Consider the following 17303-nt stretch of genomic DNA (forward strand, 5'->3'; position numbering starts at 1 on the left):
CCATTTTCAGATGGTCTTGTGTTGGTTTTTTGCTCAAGCATTTCTAGTTAGTCTTCTTGTTCTGATGTGTTTGCCTGTTTGTGACTGATTTCCTGCTTTTGGACTTAGTAATCTGCGTTTTCCTGCCTCGTTGTCGTGCTTTTGGGTTCTCCCTTGCCAAGGTGTCAATTCTTAAAGTCAGAGAAGACTCACTTTCATTTCTTTGCTTGTGATAAAGATCATTTCTTGATATTTTGCTCATTTCTTCATGCTTTTGTCAGAGTTTGAAGGAAAATGACGTTCCAGTCTGAAAGTGGCTACTTTGACGTTTTCTAACCAAACAAGATGTGCTGCTGTTTTTACAGTGTATGATACAGTGGATCTATAATCTGTGATGAAGTCAAACTACAAACAGCTGATGGACGCTCATCATGTGAGGCGCTCAGCTCTAGTCTGTGAGTAGCAGCAGCTCGTGGCGCGTCTGTTGTCTCTCTGTGTCTTTGTGTCCAATCATGAAGTCTGTCACTATTGTGCTGTCACAGCTTCACTGAGGAAACACTGATGTTTGTCTGACTGTGATTAGAACAACACTCTACTCACAACAGAGTCTTCAGTCTGTAGTCTGGACTCTTCTGAAGATCACACAGAGGCTTCACTGCTGAATCCTGCAGCTTGTTCAGACTCAGGTCCAGGTCTCTCAGGTGTGAGGGGGTGGACTTCAGAGCTGAGGCCAGAGAAGAACAGCTGATCTCTGTCAAACTGCAGCCCCTCAACCTGAATAAAGAATAAAAGATGAGACTTTAGAACAATGTGTGAGTGTGTGTGTGTGTGTGTGTGTGTGTGTGTGTGTGTGTGTGTGTGTGTGTGTGTGTGTGTGTGTGTGTGTGTGTGTGTGTGTGTGTGTGTGTGTGTGTGTGTGTGTGTGTGTGTGTGTGTGTGTGTGTGTGTGTGTGTGTGTGTGTGTGTGTGTGTGTGTGTGTGTGTGTGTGTGTGTGTGTGTGTGTGTGTGTGTGTGTGTGTGTGTGTGTGTGTGTGTGTGTGTGTGTGTGTGTGTGTGTGTGTGTGTGTGTGTGTGTAAGGAGTTTATTTTATTCATCAGTGAATAAAATGAGTTTAATGTGTGACGACCCCGAGTGGCCGGGGTTGTGTAGGTGTGTCTCTCTCCCTTTCTCTTTGTTTCACACAGGCAATCAGGCAGGCAATCAAGCCTATGCATCACAGGTGTGTGCAGTTACTACGGAGGCGGGGCTGTGCGTTATAAAGCCCAACAGTCCAGCCGTGCTCTCTCTCTCACCATTTCCAGCCTGGCGTCCTGCAGCTCACATTGTTTTGTTCTTAGTTTCACATCCAACACTCACACACATCCATACACCTGCATTTACAACTGATTCACCTGATTACAGATATAGGTTATGTTTGGTTTAGCTTGTTATGTTGATTATAAATAAATGTTAAATTGCCAGCATCTCTCTTGTAGCTGTTTTGTCAAGTCATCTGAGCCAGTCTTGACAAATGTAAATGAAATGAAAGTTTAAAAAAACAACAGCAGCTTCAGTCAGTGAACTCACTTCAGAGTCTCCAGTCTACAATGTGGACTCTCCAGTACAGAACACAGCAGCTTCACTCCTGAATCCTGCAGCTTGTTCCGACTCAGGTTCAGGTCTCTCAGGTGTGAGGAGTTGGACTTCAGAGCTGAGACCAGAGAAGAACAGCTGATCTCTGTCAAACTGCAGTCCCTCAACCTGAATAAAGAATAAAGCATGAGACTTTAGACAACTGCGTGTGTGTGTGTGTGTTTAAGGAGTTTATTTTATTCATCAGTGAATAAAATGAGTTTACTGTAAATGAAATGAAAGTTTAAAAAAACAACAGCGCTTCAGTCAGTGAACTCACCACAGAGTCTCCAGTCTACAATGTGGACTCTCCAGTCCAGAACACAGCAGCTTCACTCCTGAATCCTGCAGCTTGTTCTTACTCAGGTCCAGGTCTTCTCAGGTGGAGGGGTTGGACTTCAGAGCTGAGACCAGAGAAGAACAGCTGATCTCTGTCAAACTGCAGTCCCTCAACCTGAATAAAGAATAAAACATGAGACTTTAGACAACTGTGTGTGTGTGTGTGTAAGGAGTTTATTTTATTCATCAGTGAATAAAATGAGTTTACTGTAAATGAAATGAAAGTTTAAAAAAACAACAGCAGCTTCAGTCAGTGAACTCACTCCAGAGTCTCCAGTCTACAATGTGGACTCTCCAGTCCAGAACACAGCAGCTTCACTCCTGAATCCTGCAGCTTGTTCTCACTCAGGTACAGTTTTCTCAGGTGTGAGGGGTTGGACTTCAGAGCTGAGACCAGAGAAGAACAGCTGATCTCTGTCAAACTGCAGTCACTCAACCTGAATAAAGAATAAAAGTGTTTTGTTCAGCAGGTGAATTTTAATGTGTGAGTCAAATATCAGCTGTGAGGATGAAAATGTATCCGAACATTTTCTACAGTGTATTTAGAAAGCATGAGTCATGTGACTGTGAGACACACGAGTGTGTGAAGGTTCAGTTCAAGTGAACGTGAAGAATAAAGACGTTTGACGCAAAGAAACAGCAGCAAAATGACAAAGAAGTCACAGGTGAATTTCAACACAGCCTCACTTTTCACATCAAGTTCAACTCAATGAAATGAATCAATGATAAGAAGCAGAAACAGGTGGAGTCTGTGTGCAGGCTGTACACTGAGAGGTTCAATACTGCCCTCTACACTTCAAAGTCCTGAATCACACTTCTTCCCAACATCTTTACAATTCTATATTTTACACTTGATTTGATTCTTTGATTCATCTGTGTTTAGTAAACCAGCTTAAAGGTGCATTACCACCACCTTTATTGCTGCAAAGAATTCTGGGACACGGTCGTCCGCCAAACATACACCAGATGACGAGTCATGTGACAGTTGGGACACGCCAACGTCATGGTGCTGTGACACATGTTGACAACATCTGGACCATGAGTCCACACTGCAGATGTTCTCTGCAGTGGAGCAAACCCTCCTCATGGAGTAATATGAGGATTACAGCCACATAATCCCAAAGAAGGGCAATACCGCGGCAATCAATAAAGCGAGGGATGTGGCGTGGCAGAATATTGCCGACAGGTTGAATGCGTAAGTGACAAAGAAAATTAAGTATTTCAGCATCATCATGTTATATAAATCCTCCATCAAAGGGACAAAATATATGGAGACAATAATCTACCAATTGATTACTTGAGGAATTTTATATAGCCTAGAAAGATGGTTTTGTAGCTTACAAAAAAGCCCTACACAAAGCTAGAGCTGCCTATTATTCTTCTTTAATTGAAGAAAATAAGAATAATCATAGATTTCTTTTCAGCACTGTAGCCAGGCTGACACAGAGCCACAGCTCCACTGAACCATCTATTCCTTTAACACTGAGCAGTGATGACTTTATGAACTTTTTTGTGAATAAAATAACATCAATTAGAGAAAAAATGGATCATCTCCTCCCTCATATTGGGACTGACTCATCTTTTAGCACAAGAGCTTTAGAAGCACCAGGTGCACAGTTAGACAGTTTCTCCCCTATAGATCTCCCTGAGTTAACATCATTAGTTTCATCATCTAAGCCATCAACCTGTCAGTTAGATCCTATCCCCACCAAACTGTTTAAAGATGTGTTTCCTTTAATTAACAGCTCTATATTAACTCAAATTCATCTATCCTTATTAACTGGATATGTGCTGGGGTCTACTTACATATATTAACTTGTTTTCATGTTCACATATATATGTGAGTTATGGAGGTCTACTTACATATATTAACTTGTTTTCATGGTCACATATATGTTAGTTATGGAGGTCTACTTACATATATTAACTTGTTTTCATGGTCACATATATGTTAGTTATGAAGGTCTACTTACATATATTAACTTGTTTTCATGGTCACATATATGTTAGTTATGGAGGTCCTACTTACATATATTAACTTGTTTTCATGTTTACATAAATATGTTAGTTATGGAGGTCTACTTACATATATTAACTTGTTTTCATGGTCACATATATGTTAGTTATGGAGGTATACTTACATATATTAACTTGTTTTTCATAGTCCCGCGTATATATTGGTTATGGAGGTCTACTTACATATATTAACTTGTTTTAGGTGGTCACATATATGTGTTAGTTATGGAGGTCTACTTACATATGATGTACTTGTTTTCATGGTCACATATATGTTAGTAATGGAGGTCTACTTACATATATTAACTTGTTTTCATGTTCACATATATATGTGAGTTATGGAAGATCTACCCACATATATTAACTTGTTTTCACGGTCACATATATGTTAGTTATGGAGGTCTACTTACATATATTAACTTGTTTTCATGGTCACATATATGTTAGTTATGGAGGTCTACTTACATATAATAACTTGTTTTCATGGTCACATATCTCTTAGTTATGGAGGTCTGCACATATATTAACTTGTTTTCATGGTCACGTATATGTTAGGTATGGAAGTCCACTTACATATATTAACTTGTTTTCTTGGTCACATATATGTTAGTTATGGAGCTCTACTTACATATATTAACTTGTTTTCATGGTCACATATATGTGAGTTATGGAGGTCTACTAACATATATTAACTTGTTTTCATGGTCACATATATGTTAGTTATGGAGGTCTACTTAAATATATTAACTTGTTTTCATGGTGACATATATGTGAGTTATGGAGGTCTACTTACATATATTAACTTGTTTTCATGGTCACATATATATTGTTATGGAGGTCTACTTACATATAACTCTTCGGTATACATATATGTTTTCATGGTCACATATATATGTTAGTTATGGAGGTCTACTTACATATATTAACTTGTTTTCATGGTCACATATATGTTAGTTATGGAGGTCTACTTACATATATTAACTTGTTTTCATGGTCACACATATATGTTGTTATGGAGGTCTACTTACATATATTAACTTGTTTTCATGGTCACATATATGTTAGTTATGGAGGTCTACTTACATATATTAACTTGTTTTCATGGTCACATATATGTTAGTTATGGAGGTCTACTTACATATATTAACTTGTTTTCATGGTCACACATATATGTTAGTTATGGAGGTCTACTTACATATATTAACTTGTTTTCATGGTCACATATATGTTAGTTATGGAGGTCTACTTACATATATTAACTTGTTTTCATGGTCACATATATGTTAGTTATGGAGGTCTACTTACATATATTAACTTGTTTTCATGGTCACATATATGTTAGTTATGGAGGTCTACTTACATATATTAACTTGTTTTCATGGTCACATATATGTTAGTGGAGGTCTACTTACATATATTAACTTGTTTTCATGGTCACATATATGTTAGTTATGGAGGTCTACTTACATATATTAACTTGTTTTCATGGTTAAAAACCTCCTAATCGCTGCAAACGAGCCGATCAAAATATCTCCTTACTGACGCTCTCGTCAGCCGCGCTGTTTCAGACCAAAACCACACCCCCAGAACGTGGACTGTGTTGTGATTGGCCAGACAACGAGAGCTTTCCTACTGTCCTGTGATTGGCCAGGTACCTGGAAGTGACGTAATAGATAGGCCAGCTCTCAGATACACAGCTCCCCCTCTGGCACGGTGGATGCTCTGCATCTCAGCAGCTACAACGAGAGTAGTTCTTCTTCTTCTGCGGTTGAATGTACGCAACCGGATGTGCCCGGACTAGTGCCCGCACCAGGAGGCGCTACGGTGGTGAGAGGAGTGGTGAGGATTTCTGATGACGACATCAAACTACGGAAGTGCCGATCCGCTTCGCAGAGCCCAGGAAAACAATACAACACTATTTTCTCAGCAGTGGCTGAACTGTTGTTCTGAAACTTTAGGGTTTCATAAACGAGGTCATGACGCAGATACACACACAAACGCAGCGTTAATTGGAGCTTCCGGTCTATGTGGCCTTTAAAATAGCAGTTATTAAACCCCTTCTCAAAAAAGCGACCCTTGACCCAGATATTTTAGCTAATTACCGACCTATATCTAATCTTCCCTTTGTTTCTAAAATCTTAGAAAAGGCAGTTGCTAATCAATGATGTGAATATTTGCACTTTAATGGCCTGTTTGAAGATTTTCAGTCAGGTTTTAGATTAAACCATAGCACAGAAACAGCACTAGTTAAAGTTAGTAATGATCTTCTCCTGGCTTCAGTTAATGGTCTAGTCTCTTTACTTGTCCTGTTAGATCTTAGTGCTGCATTTGACACCATTGATCATAATATTCTACTGCAGAGATTGGAGCAGACTCTTGGTATCACAGGTGCTGCCCTCTGCTGGTTTAAATCATACTTATCTGATAGATTCCAGTATGTTCATGTTAATGATAAAGCCTCACTACAAACAAAAGTTAATCGTGGAGTTCCACAAGGCTCAGTGCTTGGGCCTATACTTTTTACCTTATATATGCTTCCTCTAGGGAACATTATTAGGAAGCACAACATACACTTTCATTGTTATGCAGATGACACACAGCTATATTTATCAATGAGGCCGGATAAAATAAATCAGGTTGTTCAACTCCAGGAATGTCTCAGAGACATTAAGTCCTGGATGACCTGTAACTTTCAACTTTTAAACTTTTATACTCGGCCCTAAACACGTCAGAGAAAAACCTTCTGATCACATTGTATTTTGTCCCAGATGCTATATGTTGAATTGTTGTATTTTCATCTTATTTTATGTAAAGCACTTTGAATCACCTTGTGCTAAAATGTGCTATATAAAGTAGCCTTGCCTACATTTTTGATAATAATAGGCTACATTTAATCAAAGTATTTTACATGACTCATCACATTTATCATACAATTGATGGTAGATTATTACATAAAGAAATGCAATGTTGGTTATCATTCTATAGGAAATAATCATATGACAGATCTATTGATTGTAAAAAAAACTTTATTATTTATCTAGAATCATTTTAGCAATTCAATGGAGACGAGGACCCCTATTATAGTAAGTGAATGCAGGTGACAGCAAATCAATCATCTAATTGTGGTTTCGTGTACATATTCAATCTTTTATTTTCAATGCCTCATTTTCCTTTTATTATTTCTTTTGCTAATTAATTTTGTATTCATTTCTGTATTATATTTTATTATATTTTATTTTGGTGATAGTGTTCTTTAATGTACTAAATAATAGATAATATATAATTATAAGTATGAATCATTTCTTTAATACATTTTATTATATATTTTATGTTTTACATATTATTTTATCATTCCATGACAGTTGTGTGTCTCTGTTTCTGTCTATTGGACATTCTTTGATCATAGATGGTGCTAAGCTTCACTTTTAGCCTGCTACAGACCAGGTTTGCCCGGCAGCATAAGTTACCATGGTTACATGGCTGGCATTCACATTAGCCACCTTGGTGGATCAGGGTTGAGGCTCAGATTGATGGAACGGAAACCTGAGCCACAGTTATGGCTTAGCCATGGTTGAGGCTTAGCCAGAGTCATAGTTTCCATGGTTACTGAGTTGGGGCTAATCTCAGCCTCTTTGATGGAACCAAACTCTCACTCATATTAGCCAGACTTGGCCATTTAAGCTTGGCTTTGCCTTTAGCCTGCTTGATGGAATACCCCCCTGATTTGAAGATGAGAGGAAGCTCCTGTTTGTTTGTAAACAGTCACAGCTGTGACATCATCAACAACACTCATTCTGATTGGCTACATGTGAACGTGTCAGAGGAGAAAGTGAAAAACTTCAAGTTCAGTCAGAAAAGGTCAAAGCTGCAACTGACGTGAAAACTACAGCGACTGAAACACTTTAGAAAACAAAAAACAGGTCAGCTGTGAAAAGATCCTGATTCTACATCTGAGGGAAGAAAAAGTGGAAACATGGAACAACCATCACTGATTCAACTCATGTGACAACATGAATGACTTTCAGTTGTGGATTAAACATCTGACATGTACAACAGTAACAGAGAGTCAGTGAACTCACCACAGAGTCTCCAGTCTACAATGTGGACTCTCCAGTCCAGAACACAGCAGCTTCACTCCTGAATCCTTCAGCTTGTTCTTACTCAGGTCCAGGTCTCTCAGGTGTGAGGGGTTGGACTTCAGAGCTGAGACCAGAGGAGAACAGCTGATCTCTGTCAAACTGCAGCCCCTAAACCTGAATAAAGAATAAAAGATGAGACTTTAGACAAAGTTGCTGCTTGAAACCAGTAGTATTGTCATTATTATTAATATGATACTATAATTAAAGTTGATATCAGTCTAATGTTTATGTCTCATTAATAGAACATCAATAACATTGTAGTTGTATAAAAATGTCATAAGTCCTGTTTAAACTTAGAAGCTGACACAACTGTTATATTTCTGCTCCTGGTCTCTCTCTTCTGTCTCTACCTCACCTCCCTCTTTCACTTTCTCTCCCCCTCCTCTCCTCTGTCCTCCATTTTGTCCTTTCACCACAACCGGTCGAGGCAGATGCTGCATATGTTTAAGTCTGGTTCTGTCACAGATTTTCTCTCCACTGCCCCCTAGTGTTTGTTCATTGTGTGAACTGTTGGTTTCTCTTGTCTTTCTGTCTTATCATGAACAGAGACTTGAGAGAATGTTGTGATTTGGTGTTTTCATTCAGTTCAAAACAAGAATCACAACCAGCTGACATATCTTCACTTTCATCATTTAAAACATCTCCAGAAACAAACTGAGAAGAATGAGAAGAACTGACTTCTGTGTGTATTTGATAAACCAACCATGAATCATCACTGACCGATGATGTTATTGATCATGTCTGAACTCACCGAGCCTTCCTGCAGTTCCTCACAGCTGGAATCAGTCTCTGTTTCCCCTGGTCTGATGTTCTGTACTTGCTCAGGTCCAACTCATCCAGAACCTCCTCAGACATCAGCAGCATGTAGGCCAGAGCTGAGCAGTGGATCTCAGAGAGTTCCTGTCCTCTATTCTTTGACTTCATAGACTCTTTGATCTCCTGATGCACTGATTGGTCTTTCATCTCTGTCAGACAGTGCAAGATGTTGATGCTTCTGTCAGGTGAGATGTTCTCTGTGTTCATCTTCTTCAGGTTCTCAATGACCCTCAGGATGATTTCTGGACTGTTCTGAGTCTGACCCAGCAGACCTCCTAAGAGTCTGTGGTTGGACTCCAGACAGAGTCCATCCTAAGAGTCTGTGGTTGGAGACAGAGTCCATGAAGGAAGCGAACAAACAGGTCCAGGTGACCATTTTCACTTTGAAGGGATTTCTCCATGGCTGCTTTCAGGAACACATCCAGAGATAAGTCACTCTCCATTTTTCTTCCAAAAAATGAGGAGAGCTTGTTAATAAAATTAGGTTTTCTCAGGACCTCTGTCTTCCTGTCTTTATCTTCTTGTCTGAAGAAGTCCTGCAGTACCTTTGTGTTCCAGTCTTTATCTTCTTGTCTGAAGAAGTCCTGCAGTACCTCTGTCTTCCTGTTGGTGAAACAGTGGAACATGTAGACTGCAGCCAGAAACTCCTGAACGCTCAGATGAACAAAGCAGTAGACTGATTTCTGGAAGATCACGCTCTCTCTTCTGAAGATCTCTGTACAAACTCCTGAGTACACCGAGGCCTCTGTCACACTTAGACCACACCGCTCCAGGTCTTCTTGGTAGAACATGATGTCTCCTTTCTGCAGATGTTCAAAGGCCAGCCTCCCCAGCTTCAGAAGAAAGTCCCTGTCGGCCTCCGTCAGCTCCTGTGGACTCGTCTCACGTCCTTTATCGTACTTGTTCTTCTTCCTCTTGGTCTGAACCAGCAGGAAGTTTGAGTACAGGTCTGTCAGGGTCTTGGGCAGCTCTCCTCTCTGCTCTGTGGTCAACATGTGCTCCAGAACGGTAGCACTGATCCAGCAGAAGACTGGGACTTGACACATGATGTGGAGGCTCCTGGATGTCTTGATGTGTGAGATGAGTCTGCTGGACAGATCTTCAGTTCTGGATCTCTTCCTGAAGTACTCGTCCTTCTGGTCGTCAGTGAAGCCTCGTACTTCTGTTACCCTGTCAACACAAGTAGGAGGGATCTGATTGGCTGCCGCAGGTCGAGAAGTTATCCAGATGAGAGCCGAGGGAAGCAGATTCCCCTGGATGAGGTTGGTCAGCAGCATGTTGACTGATGACCTGTGTGTGACGTCAGAAACCAGCGTCCTGCTGCTGAAGTCCAGTGAGAGTCTGCTTTCATCCAGGCCGTCAAAGATGAACAAAGGTTTACAGACAGCGAGCTCCTCTGCTCTGACCTTCTCTAATGTTGGATAGAAAACATGGAGCAGCGAGAGAAGACTGTGCTGCTGATCTCTAATCAGGTTCAGCTCCCTGAACGAGAGCACAATCAGCAGATTCACATCCTGGTTTTCCAAACCCTCGGCCCAGTCCAGAGTGAACTTCTGCACCGAGAAGGTTTTTCCAACACCAGCGACGCCATTGGTCAGGACGACTCTGATGCTCCCCTGCTGGTCAGGTAGGGCTTTAAAGATGTCGCAGCACTTGCTGGGAGTGTCGTGGACCATCTTCTTCTTGGAGGTCGTCTCCAGCTGCATCACCTCATGTTGAGTATTGACCTCTTCACTCTGTCCCTCTGTGATGTAGAGCTCAGTGAAGATCCTGTTCAGGAGGGTTCTACTTCCTGTTCCTTCAGTTCCTTCAGTCACATGTTCAAATCTGCTCCTCAGACTGATTTTATGTTCATCTAGAACCTTCTGCAGAAGTAGATCTGCTGAAAGACAAGCGACAAAGAATCTGAGCAGCTGAGGATTATTTTCATCAGCCACAGAAAAACTAAAAAAGTGTTTTAATAAAAAAACCCTGACAGTGTCACGTCTTTATGTGATATTGTTGTATTCTGAAAGACGGAATCATTCTAGAATAACTGTGATGACTGTGAAAGAAAGTGTATCATCTGCATAGAAAACAACAACAATAATAGAAAAGCTGGAAAATGAGTGTAAACAATCCTGTGTTGAACCTGTAGGGGGCAGCAGAGGATTAAACTGAATCATCTTCATTATCACTTTGATTAACACGAGGAACAGATTTCACCTTGAAACATTTTTCTCTTGTTCTTTCATTTTAAAAGTTTGTTGGTCTGTGTTTATGAAAGTGAAAGTGATGAATATCAAATGTGAATGATCTGTTTGGTCTCATGCTCTTTACCTGGTCCTGGTCTGGGTCTCTGTCCACACTGGGGACAGCAGGAGTCTCCTGGTGGACCAGACTGGTCCCGGTATGAGGAGATGCAGCGTCTGCAGGACCAGTGACCGCAGCTGGTGAAGACTGGATCCTTCAAGACGTCCTGACACAGAGGACAGCGGGACGTCTGCTTGTCCACAGAAACAGCAAACTTGTCTCTGTGAAGACATTTCTTTATTACTAACGTGTCAGGGACAGGTGGACATGTGTCTGTGGAGACATTTCTTTATCACTAACACGTCAGGGACAGGTGGACATGTCTTTGTGGGGAAGACATTTCTTGTGACACTTTATTACATGCCAGGGACAGGTGGACATGTCCTGTGAAGACATTTTTTTTTGTACTAACAACCAGGACAGGAGACATGTCTCTGTGAAGACATTTCTTTATTACTAACACGTCACGGACAGGTGGACATGTCTCTGTGAAGACATTTTTTCATCACTAACCGCGTCGGGACAGGTGGACATGTCTTGTGAAGACATTTCTTTATCATACGGGGTCGGGACAGATGGACATGTCTCTGTGAAGACATTTCTTTATATTACTTTTCTGTGATTACCAAACGACGTCGGGGACGGGTGACGCCGGGGACATGTTCTGTGAAGACATTTCTTATCTTTATCGCGCGGGACAGGTGGACATGTCTCTGTGAAGACATTTCTTTATATTACTTTATCACTGACACGTCAGGGACAGGTGGACATGTCTCTGTGAAGACATTTTATCACTGACATGTCGGGGACAGGTGGACATGTCTCAGAGACATTTTATCACTAACCGTCAGGGACAGGTGGGATGTCTCAGAAGACATTTCTTTATTACTAACTCAGGTGGACATGTCTCTGTAAGACATTTCTTTATCACTAACACGTCAGGGACAGGTGGACATGTCTCTGTGAAGACATTTCTTTATCACTAAACGTCGGGACAGGTGGACATGTCAGGGACAGGTGGACATGTGTCCGTGGAGACATTTCTTTTTTACTAACATGTCAGCGACAGGGACATGCGTCTGTGAAGACATTTCTTTATTACTAATATGTCAGGGACAGGTGGACATGTCTCTGTGAAGACATTTCTTTATCACTGACATGTCAGGGACAGGTGGACATGTCTCTGTGAAGACATCCTTACAGCTTTGTCTCACAGTGGTTCTCATGGACTGTTGTAAAGGTCTAACCCTGAGGCTCATCCTCACACCCTCTCTGACTCGTCAATGGTTTGACTCATTGATCAGTTTCATCAGATTCTGAATCAGTTCAGTTCAGTCTGTTGCTCACACACACATTTAGTTCTTCTTCCTTCACAAAAGTCCAGTCAAAGATGTTTCCCTCCAACAGATGGAGGTTATTTCTTATCTTAATTCAAGAGCATATCATATTGATTTGAGAGCATTATTTATTGAGTCTCTTACTTTGTCTCTGAGGCTCCAGGTTCATGACTGAAGTGTAAAGGTTGGTCCATAGACCAGTCACTCTTCACAGACAGACCGCTGGGTCCTGGAGACTCTGCTCTCTGTCTCTGGTTCTGACCTCTGCAAACACAAACATCACATGATCACTGATGATGGTCTTTGTTTGCAGATTTCAGGTTTACAGCCTGTGGTCGCTGATCTTTGTGTAAAGATTGATCCTCTACAGCACAGGTGCCAAACTTGCGGCCCGCGGGCCATATGCGGCCCCTTAATCGATTACATGCGGTCCCCCCACTTAAATATCATGTTATAATACAAACATGGCCCACGACCTCACCTTGTTTTAAACACAGTGTGTAGCTGAGGCACAGCTGCCAGCAAGGTGATAGAATATATGTTTTTAGAACAGTAATAATAAGACATTCGCTCATAATGAAAGCATTATTAAATTTACTCCACCGTCCTCGCTGTTCGCTTACTTGATAATTGGATAAGAACTTGGACTGAGGCTGATGGGGTTTTCACAAGTACGGGAGTACGCAAGTACGCACAAGTATGGATATTGAGAAACAGCCTCTGAAACTAAATGCAATAAAGTAACATAAAGTTGAAACATAGGAGCCGACTACCGGAGCCGCTGATGACCCAATTCGGAGTGTTAGCTCTGATTAAGTCACGGAATTGTTGAGTTGAGCTTACGCTAATCATATGATATTAGCTTAGCCTAGCCACTACCTGTTGCGGCATATGCCTAGTTCTTTGAATATGTCCTACCACAGGAAACGTTAAGCATGTTAAGTTGTTTGGTGCTACTGGAATGACTGATAAATATTTAAATATAACAAATATTGTTATTTATTTATATTGATTTGATTATATTGTACAATGTTGAACTTGATTGATATACTGATATGTATTGTGATTATTGTGTGCACATGAGATATTTAATCGGACCTGTTTTTCATACAGGCTTGGTTGATGGCGAGCTAGAGGGTATAGTCTGGGCTCAAAGCTTGAAGGCTGTTAGAAGGATTAACTGAACCTCCACTGCTCTGGTCAAGCTGGTAGGAGGCTCCTTGCTGCAGCCGCTCCTCTCTTTCTGCCCCTTGCAATCCATTAACAGCCCACATATACACTACCTACATTCACCCCTCAATACAGACCTTTTCTCTAAATTTAGTTACTGTCAATATGTATATAGTATGAACTGTACATACTGTGTTTTGTATGAATGGCCATTTGTGTTTTTGTTGTTAAATATTTATATGGTTATGGTTCACAATTATATGGTGTCACAAAACTAAACTGCGCTCTGTGTCTTCCTCTCCACTCCTAGAGTCAGACTTAGTCTTCTGAACCTAGCCCAAACTTAGTCTTCTGAACCTATAACATATCTAAATAATAGCTATCTGTTCATGCTAACTGTGCTTTACTAGGGTAGCGTACATGCTACACGAGCGTTCTGGAAGGGGCGGGTTTAGCAGGGTTATTGAACTGCTATGGTGCTTCATCCTTATGGTACTTTGACCAAAGCATGTCACAGACATGTTCATTAGGACACCAGGGAACTATTTTAACTTGGGAAATAGTGTATAATATGTCTCCTTCCATAGATCTCTGGGTTTTCTGCCATCACTTTAATTCACAACACCGGCAGAGTTATTGTCGCAAACATACTTTTAATGCCACCGTCACTTTGTGATCTCCAGCAGTTGATCTTCTTCTTCGACCGTGACGTGTGACCGAGGCAAGCATGTTGACATGTGTCAGAGTGAGACATAGACAGATGTGGCGAGAGAATCCGGTCATTTTTCAAAATAAAACATTGTTCAGAATCTGATAATAAATAAAACGGAAAGAATGTAAGTTATGTATTCTTTCTGTGTGCCCCAGGGGTTGGGGACCACTGCTCTACAGGTACAGTCAGCATTTAGAGTTTGTGTTTAGCGCACAACCAAGTGTGTTGTTCTCTTGTTGTCAGTGCATTGATTGCAAGTTTTGTCACAAGAAAAGTTTTTATGACAGTTGGTAAAAAAGCTGAAAGGTGCATTAATGCCACCTGAAATGATCTTCAGCTATCATGCTTCACTGGACACACTGTCTCTTACTTTGTCTGTGAGGATCCCATCGTTACTTCTTACTCTTCACAGACAGACCGCTGGGTCCTGGAGACTCTGCTCTGTCCTCGTCTTCCTCCACACAACCACTCATCTGCTGGACTTCAGTCATTCTGAGAAACAAACACAGAAACACACACACACACACACACAGAAACACAGACACACACACACACACACACACACACACACAGAGAAACACACACACACACACACACACACAGAGAAACACACACAAACACACACACAGAAACACAGACACACACACACACACACACACACACACAGAGAAACACACACACACACACACACACAGAGAAACACACACAAACACACACACAAACACAGACACACACACAAACACACACATCAGATCATTACAGACAGACTGAATGTATAAACCGTCCCAATATACAGATTTACAGAGAATAACTTGTTTTCTACTGTAAAGTGTAAACCTCATATATAAAAAGCACGTCTTCTCTTTGTTGTTGTCATGAGTCTGTGCAAATGAGCTCCTCACTGACTTATCACTGCTCCACTCAAAGCATCATATTGAAAGCACTTTAAAGAGTTACCTCTCAGTTTGAGTGGAAAATCTCCTTCATGTTTCCTGGAGGACGTCTGATGTGGATCTGTGTTCAGTCCAGTGATCACACGAGAGAAAACTGTAACACATCAGGAGTTTTCTGTCAGAGAAGGTGTTTTATGAAACCTGCTGTTCATGTCACTTACATATTTGTGCCAGTAGATGGTGCTAGGCTACTCTGTATGTGACTGAAGGGCTGTTGTCTGCATTCAAGTCAGCTGATGAGCTCAGTTTTGAGAGCAAAAGTCAAATTAGATCCTGGATTACTTATTAACTGCATATTTGTTCATCAAGGACATCAAAAAGTACTAAGTACAATTACATTTAAATCATAAACTACGAATGAAAAATGTGGATTTGATACGACTTCAAATATAGACGAATATTGTAATTCTTTATCGCAATTGCAAACTTTGACCCTGGATTACTCCAAAACTACACAGTAAGTACTTCACACGACTTTTGCATGAAGTAAATAAAGTAATTTGTCCAATAACATTGAAACCATAAACTATTAATAGGAAATGTGGATTTGATACAACTTCAAAAAAAAGAATAACCTCAGTTTTGTTCAAGTCAACTTTGACCCTGGATTACTCCAAAAGTTCACAGTAAAAGTACTTCATACGACTTTCCATTAAGCACTTATAGTACTTAAACCTACTAAATCATGTCATTATTTTCATAATAATATAATATAATATGAATGTATGACATTATTATTAATTTTTTATCAAAATGATCATTTAAAATTGTTTATTTAATGTAATTTAACATTGTGTTCGCGTTTGACGGGACTTTATGTTTCGGTTTGGACGCTTGAGTAGAATTGACATAAAGAAGAAAACATGACGCACTTCACATTTAGGAAAAACAAAAGACGACTGACTGGAGTTATGACAGGCTGGAAGTTTCCATTCTAATCTGACAGGATTAAGCAGTACATATACTTCATTACAGCACATATACTTCATTACAATTCCACATATTTGTACTTTCTAGCAACTTTTACTACATTTTATATCAGATATGATTTTTGATACTCAAGTACAGTAAATGTCAAACTTTAAGACTTTTACTTGTACTTTTACTCAAGTATCACTTTAAGGTACTTCACTCACACGCACTAAATCATCATATATTATCATTTATTATCATATATAATCATATACAATCATAGAACAGTTCACTATTTGGCAGTCAATCTGTTGGTGGATTTATAGAATAGTTAATTATTTGGCAGTCAGTATGTTGGTGGGTTTATAGAACAGTTCACTATTTGGCAGTCAGTCTGTTGGTGGGTTTATAGAACAGTTCACTATTTGGCAGACAGTCTGTTGGTGGTTTTATAGAACAGTTCACTATTTGGCAGTCAGTCTGTTGGTGGTTTTATAGAACAGTTCACATTTGGCAGTCAGTCTGTTGGTGGGTTTATAGAACAGTTCACTATTTGGCAGACAGTCTGTTGGTGGTTTTATAGAACAGTTCACTATTTGGCAGTCAGTCTGTTGGTTTTTATAGAACAGTTCACTATTTGGCAGTCAGTCTGTTGGTGGTTTTATAGAACAGTTCACTATTTGGCAGTCAGTCTGTTGGTGGGTTTATAGAACAGTTCACTATTTGGCAGTCAGTCTGTTGGTGGTTTTATTGAACAGTTCACTATTTGGCAGACAGTCTGTTGGTGGGTTTATAGAACAGTTCACTATTTGTCAGTCAGTCTGTTGGTGGTTTTATTGAACAGTTCACTATTTGGCAGACAGTCTGTTGGTGGTTTTATAGAACAGTTCACTATTTGGCAGTCAGTCTGTTGGTGGTTTTAGAGAACGGTTCACTATTTGGCAGTCAGTCTGTTGGTGGATTTATAGAACAGTTCACTATTTGGCAGTCTGTTGGTGGGTTTATAGAATCAGTTTCACGTCAGT

The 17303-nt window shown here is 40.3% G+C and overlaps 1 protein-coding gene across 1 annotated transcript; it reads right to left on the reverse strand.

Moving 5' to 3' along the window:
- Positions 1-506: 506 nt before the first annotated feature.
- LOC122763214 (NLR family CARD domain-containing protein 3-like) lies at positions 507-14866 on the reverse strand. Its single transcript, XM_044018252.1, has 10 exons — positions 14784-14866; positions 12676-12795; positions 11222-11415; positions 9400-10781; positions 9246-9339; positions 8838-9213; positions 8027-8200; positions 2195-2368; positions 1548-1721; positions 507-753 (listed from the first exon to the last, which is right to left on the reverse strand). Exons 1-10 carry the CDS (start codon positions 14801-14803, stop codon positions 576-578), a joined length of 2886 nt encoding a protein of 961 aa, XP_043874187.1. The 5' UTR covers positions 14804-14866; the 3' UTR covers positions 507-575.
- Positions 14867-17303: the final 2437 nt, after the last annotated feature.

Source organism: Solea senegalensis, unplaced genomic scaffold (assembly GCF_019176455.1).
Source record: "Solea senegalensis isolate Sse05_10M unplaced genomic scaffold, IFAPA_SoseM_1 scf7180000016580, whole genome shotgun sequence".
NCBI classification, from domain to species: Eukaryota; Metazoa; Chordata; class Actinopteri; order Pleuronectiformes; family Soleidae; genus Solea; species Solea senegalensis.

Excerpts from the sequence above, each read along its gene's own strand:
- LOC122763214 (XM_044018252.1), bottom strand. The coding sequence starts at position 14,803 with ATGGGATCCTCACAGACAAA. Across the intron at positions 9,340-9,399 it reads ATAAAGACAGGAAGACAGAG|AGTGACTTATCTCTGGATGT; the intron begins GTCCTGAGAAAA and ends AGAAAAATGGAG. Across the intron at positions 8,201-8,837 it reads AGGAACTGCAGGAAGGCTCG|GTTTAGGGGCTGCAGTTTGA; the intron begins GTGAGTTCAGAC and ends TTCTTTATTCAG.